The 6,945-nt window shown below is 60.6% G+C and overlaps 1 protein-coding gene across 1 annotated transcript in view; it reads left to right on the top strand.

Moving 5' to 3' along the window:
* SERPINA1 (serpin family A member 1) overlaps positions 1-3,991 on the top strand; it is a 5,554-nt gene extending 1,563 nt beyond the window's left edge. Inside the window, exons 2-4 of the mRNA XM_008048984.1 lie at positions 1,254-1,524; positions 2,803-2,950; positions 3,779-3,991. Of these exons, the coding sequence (XP_008047175.1) occupies positions 1,254-1,524; positions 2,803-2,950; positions 3,779-3,970 (611 nt within the window). The 3' untranslated portion in view covers positions 3,971-3,991. The remainder of the gene's footprint in view (positions 1-1,253; positions 1,525-2,802; positions 2,951-3,778) is intronic.
* The last annotated feature ends 2,954 nt before the right edge of the window (positions 3,992-6,945 follow it).

Raw genomic sequence — 6,945 nt, 5'->3', positions numbered from 1 at the left:
AAAAAAAAAAAAAAAAAAAAAAAAAAAAAGACTTAAGTCCATGCAGTTTGCTGAGAAGTCCATCATTTTGTCCTTCTTTGTGACTGCACAATATTCCATCGTGCATAGGTACTGCCTTTTTAATCCAGTCTACTTTCAATTCCATGTTTTGCTGTTGTGAATAGTGCTGCAATGAAAACATTTTTGACCGTTGAATAAGTTTGGGGATAATGGATTAAACAGTCAAAATCATCAATGGCCAGGCAGGACTTTTCAGTGTTTTTAATATCCTCGGGTGTGTTTTAAGCATAGAAATGTGTAATACTTCCTAAACCGTAGAGCTAGAAACACAGACCGCAGCACGCCGCGTAAAGGGAATCGCTTCAGGGAACACACTTTGTGTCCTAGAAGCAGTGTCAGCCTTGCAGTCTGAGATACCTGGTTTCAAACCCTGCCACGACCACTCCGTAGCTATTGACAGTGAACAGACAGTGTCTCAGCCGCCTTCCACCCTGAGTGGGTAACTTGCCAGGGTCCGTGGGCGGTCTCCACCAGCTCCTACTGTCCCCTGGAAGGAGCCTGGGGAGGGAGCTGGGAGCCAGGCCAGGGCTGCTTCCTCACCCTGCAGCTCCCGACTGTCAAGGCAGAGCAGGGCAGAGGAGAGCACCCAGGCCAGAATCAGCACGAGGCGGGTGCTGCCATGGCCTCCGGCAGGCTGGTCCCTCTCCAGTCCCACGCCCGCCTCCTGTCCAAGAAGAACCTTGCGTTCCTGGGCCCTCTGGCACCTGTCCCCGACAGCCCTGAGGGAGGGTGACTCGTTCTCTCGGTGGGGCGGAGCGGGAGGCTGTCCAGTCGCCTGCACATCCCACGTGAGTCCAGGAAGTGAGCTCAGGTGTCGAAACCAGAATGTTTGCTCTGAATGGATAACTGCATGCCAGTTACCCAGGGGCGGGAACCCCAGACGGGAATGCCAAACACGACCGACGATGCCCCGTCACCCCCAAATAAACATGGAACGCAAATAAAAATGCACACTCGGCCAGGCAGGACGGCATGGCTTTACCCCTGTGATATGGAAATGCCACATCTTCCTTGAGTCTTAGCCCCCCAGAACCCTTTCCAGTAGCCTGGATGGTTGGTTTCAGCCCCTTCTGCAGACGACAAAGCTGAGGCTCAGAGAGATGTGTGCCGTGAGGGAGTTCGGGCGTCTTCGTGCCACCACCCTAATCCAGACCTTGCCCGCCCTGGCTGATGGCCACCCCTCCCCTCTCCAGGCAAATGGGAGAAGCCCTTCGAGCCTGAGCTCACCACGGAGGACGACTTCCACGTGGACTCGGCGACCACCGTGCGGACGCCCATGATGAGTCGCCTGGGCATGTTTGACGTCCGCCACTGTGAGAAGCTGTCCAGCTGGGTGCTGCAGATGGACTACCTGGGCAACGCCACCGCCGTCTTCTTCCTGCCCGACGAGGGCAAGCTGCACCACCTGGAGCGTACGCTCAGCAAGGATGACCTCCACAAGTTCCTAGAAGACAGATTCAAGAGGTGATGCCCCGCAGGGATGGCCCGGAGGCTGCGCGGGCCCCCGAGCCATGATGGGACTGAGGCCTGTGAGCCCTGGCCAGAAGGTGGGAGGGAGGACCCCGCCTTCCTCCGTCACTGCCAAGTGCATAACCTTGTGCTTCCAGACAGAGGCCCCCACTGGGCTCAGGAAGCGCCAGCCAGGCTCTGGGACAGGGGCAGTACCCAGGGGGGAGGTGGCAACATCCTGTCCCCGGGTCTTCCCTCCCGGCATGGCCACTGTCCTTCCTCACTGGCTGGGGCCGAGACAGCAGTGCCAGTCCATGTTCTGGAGGAACCTAGATGCAAGGTCGGGCGTCCTGGCAAAGGCAGCTGTCCAGGGTGGAGGCCAAGGGTAGAATGACCCTGGGTGGACAGAGAAGAGCCTAGGTGACGAGGCCCGGACAAGCAGGCGCCAGGGTTGGAGTGTCCAGGACACGCGTGCCGATGCTTGGGCTGCCCTGTCAGTGGTCAGGGTGGTTGGATCGAGAGCCCAGTCGTCAATGAAACCTGAGCGCGTGCCCCTCGAGTGCATGTCTGTGCATTCTGCCTGGCTGCCGCCCGATCACTGGGAACCCTGCCACAGACATGAGGACGCAAAAGGCATCGGGTCAGCAACACGCTAGAAGGCTGAGCCCCACGCCCCACCCCGCTCCCCCCTGAGCCCCCTAGGGCTTGAGAAAGGAGAGACGGGGAGACTGGAACTGGCCCCAGAGAGCCTGGAGCCAGGCTGCCTGCTCACACCAGATCCATCTAGGGAGTTGCTTTTCCCCATGGAAAAGGAGAGCTGGGCATGCGGCCTGGCCTCGACACCCTTCTGTCCTTCACTGGCAGGTGTCACTGGGCTCCTGCCACCACGCCCCTCGTTCCCATGGGTGTCCAGCCCTGGGGATAGTCCAGACTGGGGACCAGGTGACCAAACACTGCAGGGCAAGATGAGACACGCTTTGAGGAAGACACTCAGACATTGCCTGGAGAGCTTCTCGGAGAAGGTGGCATTTCAGAAGCTACCCGGACAAGACGGTCCCTTAAATGCGAACCTTCTTTGACTCTATGTGTCAAGGGGCTAAAAGCAGATCACACAAGGCCAACTTTTGGTCTAGAGGAGGAGAGGACACAGCACTAAGCAGAAAAATATTTCCTATTGGTTTTAGAGAATCTGTGAAGTAGGAAAAATAACCAGAAACGAAAACATGATGTGGGTGGTGAGTCCCAGAACCAGAGAAATGCTTGACACCCCTGCATTTTTTTCCTGTATTACAGGTCTGCTCAGTTATATTTGCCCAAGATGACTGTTTCTGGAACCTACGATCTGAAGACAGTCCTGGGTGAGATGGGCGTCACCAAGGTCTTCAGCAACAAGGCTGACCTCTCAGGGGTCACGGAGGACGCAGCCCTGAAGCTCTCCAAGGTGAGATCACCCCACGACCGCGTGGCCCCTGGTGAGGCTTGGGCAGAACACGGGAGCCGGTGCCGTTCGGTTGGAGGACTGAGGAAGGGGCCCAGAGACACAATAAAGACCCAGATGGGCAGAGGGTGCCCCGACTCGCGGGACGGGGCGTGGCCAGACGGCTGAGGGGGCAGGGTCTCCCGTGCTGGCAGCATTAGGGCCTCCCCTGGGTCACCCGGCCCTTCTTCCTCTCTGTTTAGACTTTGGGCCTCAACTTCTCCATATTTACACAGACACACGGGCTTGGGGACTCTGGAGGACTTCGCCCCTTCCTCCTACGAGATCTGGACGCACGGGCAAATCGCCAAGCCTGAACGAGGGTGTTCTCTCAGCTGAATGCCACTTAGTTAGGAAAGTCCGGGGTGCCCAAAGAACAAGTCAGCTCCACGCACGGCTGCCTGGCCGCCGGGTCCGGGCCCCGAGAAGGGCCCGCCAGAGTCCCCGTCCCCAGGGAGCGTAACGGACCCACACGCCGGAGTCCAGGGTCCTGCGGGCCGACACGGAGCGTGAACGCTCCTCCCCTCTGAGGGGTGTGGGCTCCCCAGGGGGAGAGACCCGGTCGGGAAGGTGGGAAGGGGCCAGCCGGGGGAGCTGGGAGAGTCAGACCCAGCCTGGAGAGAGAGAAAGGCCCAGTGACCGCGGTCAGGGAGGGCGCCACGGGCCGGGCCCATCCAGGGAAAGCGAAGCCCAGGGGTGCACCCCAGGACAAAGCCCCCCCAGGGGCCGCTCCCAGCCGGGTCGAAGCCACAGCTCAGCCTCTGGACACGCCTCTGTCTCTCTCCCCTCCAGGCCGTGCACAAGGCTGTGCTGACCGTAGACGAGAGAGGAACGGAAGCCGCTGGGGCCACCTTTCTTGAAGCCATACCCATGTCTATTCCCCCCGAGGTCAAGTTCGACAGGCCCTTCCTCATGATGCTTTTTGACCAAAACACCGAGAGTCCGCTCTTCATGGGCAGAGTGATGGACCCCACTCAGAAATAACCGCCATCAGCACCCACCGGTTGGCCAGGCCCTGCGGTGTCATTAAAGAAAGCCTGCCCGGCCACACCTGCGAGGCGGCAAATCCTCCCCGGTGTGTCTGCGTCCTCCTTTGGCCTCGAGGCTGTGAGGGTTCAGGGCTCAGCACTCTCTGGGCTTCCCCGGGTGCTGTTCGCGGAGCACCTGGGCTGCCAGGGTCCCGTCGGGCTGGTGGAGGAGACCAGACCTCCCTCTGCGGGCCTGGGTCCACGTCTGTGGAAGACGCTGGGCTCTGAGCTCGTGTCTGGGAATCCCCCGAGCCCAGGCCCCAAGAGCGTCCCCTTGTCCTCCCTAGTGCCCCCTAGCTGCAGACCCACAGTCCCTCACCTGCCGGGCCGGGCTGTGCCCACCCTAAGGCGACCCTCCTGGGGCTCGGAGCTGCCCACCCATGCCTGGCCTGGGTGGCAGCGTCTGCCGCCACAGAGGGGGAAACCATGTCCCCTTCTTGGCCCTGTCATCCGGCTGGGTTGGGCCCTCCCTCTCTTGGGTCTGTCGTGAATTAGCCAGGACTGATTCTTCCTGGAGCCCTGTCTCCATGGGGCTGGACCAGGTCCCCAGCCCTGTCCCTGTTGGTCCACCTGCCCCGAGAAGTCCTCACAGCTCTCCTTCTAGGGAGGTGAAGGGGATTCTCGACATCTGGGCCTCTCAATCCCCCTCAGACCCAGCCAGGACCCCCAGACTCCAGGGGACACTCACCCTCCATCCCCTTCTCCTCCCCGATCCCGTGGCCGCAGACCTGCGGATGGTTCTGACGGTCATTGCCAGCATCCTCAGTCACGGGCGAGGAAGCACAGCATGCGTCCACCCACGACCCGCCCTTCCTTCCTGGCTGAGTCCTGACGGGGCCACGGGCAGCCCGGCTCCCTCGTGTCCCTGGCTCTCCCCGGGGTCCTCCCCAAGGACAGCCATGGCTCTGGTGACCCGGCAGGAGCCTGTCCCCGGGCAGCCTTTGCCATGAGGGCCACACAGCTCAGCCAGGAAGCCCAGAGGCCCTGGTGAAGGAGCCTGTGCCCCTGTCTATCCGGAGAGCTTGTCCTGGGATGCCAGGCCCTCTCAACGGAGGCAGGAATCACGGCCACTCACGGGGACCGAGGGACTCTCAGTGCCAGGCGGAGTTGTAGGAATTTATTTTTTAGCTCAAAATGGCGACACGTTGGCCCTTTCACACGATTCGGGCTAATCCGTGACACCGCTGTTTCCCAAGCACGTGTCCTCGCGTCCGCATCAGAGCCTGCGACCTTCACAAATCCGCAAACAAGGAGACCTCCCTTAGCACCTCCAGTGATGAGGGCATGGGCCCAAGTCCAGCTGCCATGCCCCACCCACTGAGAGAGCTTGCTGGAGCCCCCAAGCCCCTTGGAGCCCCCGTGCCCTTGTCCTTCACAGCAAAACTTTTCTTTGAGTGGGCAGGGATCAAACCAGATTGCGGAGTGGCCTTTGAGGCCATCAGAGCAGAGGCCGGGGTGGGGCCCGTGTCTCCTGCGTCCGTGACCTCCGTCCCTGAGTCAGCAGAGGCTGATGTGGCCCCGCGTCTCCTGCATCCGTGATTTCCATCAGGTGTCTACAGGGGCGGGTGTGGGGCCCACGTGTCCTGCATTCGCGAGCCCTGTCCACGAGCCAGGGCCGGGCAGCGCCTTCCCGCCAGGCCTCACGCGGTCGTCGGAGCAGCACGTGAGGTCGGGAGGCGACACCCTGAGCTCTCAGATGCCACATCCAAAGCTGAAGAAACCGGGGCTGAGGGAGGCGATGCCCCACGTCTAGCGTGGGCCAAAGCTGGCTCGAGGCCCCGGCAGACGCCATGCTCCCCTGGCACCCGGCTGACTAAGGCACAGCCAACACCTCCTTAAACACCAGGACCGGAGATGGCTCCTGCCTGGCATGCCCCGTGCGAACGCCCTGGCTGCCCCACGTGGACTCAGCCGTTCTTCAAAGCTCATCTCACTGGTGTTTAAACAGCCCCTGGCACCAAACGGGCCACGCCGTGGCTCACGTATTACCCACATATGCATTCTGCAGTCAAAGGGCCGGATCAGAGGCAGATGTACTTGTCAGGGCAGACAGGAGCCGCCTGCTGCGGACGCCCCCCGGGACACCATCCTTGAACTTTGAAGAATTGTCCGTCACACACGCGAGTCAGGAGTCTAGCTGGGAGAGGCCAATTCAAACAAGTCTACCGTCCTCAGAGGGGCACTCCCTGGTTCCCCTGGGAATTGGCAGGACCCGGGCAGGGTGGGCAGAGCATCAGGGTGACCTTGGCATGGGGAGGACACGAGTGCCACAGACACGTGGCGGGACAGCCATGCGCCTCACGGTCTGATGCGATGCTCCAAAAATGTCCTGGAGGACGCAGGCTGGGAATGGCCATCCCCAGGGTACAGATGGGGAAACTGTGGCCCAGCAGGTGTTATGGCCTGCCTGCGTAAGCCTAGAAGGCAGGGCTGCCCATGTCCAGGCCTACTGTCCCAGCGGCACAGGCTGGCTCCACTCTCCGGGTCCACCCTGCGCCAAGCAGTTCCTCCTGAACACCAGCTCAGGGCAGCGCCACTGGAACGCCCTGCGTCCCACGTGGCCTTCTTCTGCAGGCAGAGACCCCACCCTGCTCACTGAGGAGGGGAAACTCGAAACGCAGGCTAACAGCTCAGCCAGGGACATCCGAGCCATGACGGTCTTTCACCTTGCCTAGCGGTTTGCAAGGGAGAGAACACACGAATTTGTGTTTAAGCCTAAATCAAGGAAACACGGGTATTTCCCTTGGCCCCACGGGCAAAGTGAGACTCGCAGGTCAGGCCAGCACGGTGTCTCACGCCTGAACACTCTGGGAAGTCAAGGCGGAAGGGTCACTGGCGGCCAGTAGTTCCAGACCAGCCTGGACAACATTGCAAGGCCCCCACCTCTACAACAAAGAAAAAAATGACCGGGTGTGACAGCATGTGTCTGTA

Source organism: Carlito syrichta, unplaced genomic scaffold (assembly GCF_000164805.1).
Source record: "Carlito syrichta isolate Samal-C Ts95f unplaced genomic scaffold, Tarsius_syrichta-2.0.1 Scaffold130403, whole genome shotgun sequence".
In the NCBI taxonomy this organism is placed as follows: Eukaryota; Metazoa; Chordata; class Mammalia; order Primates; family Tarsiidae; genus Carlito; species Carlito syrichta.
Note: the sequence above shows the minus strand (reverse complement) of the source record. Positions and strands in the feature narration are given on the sequence as shown.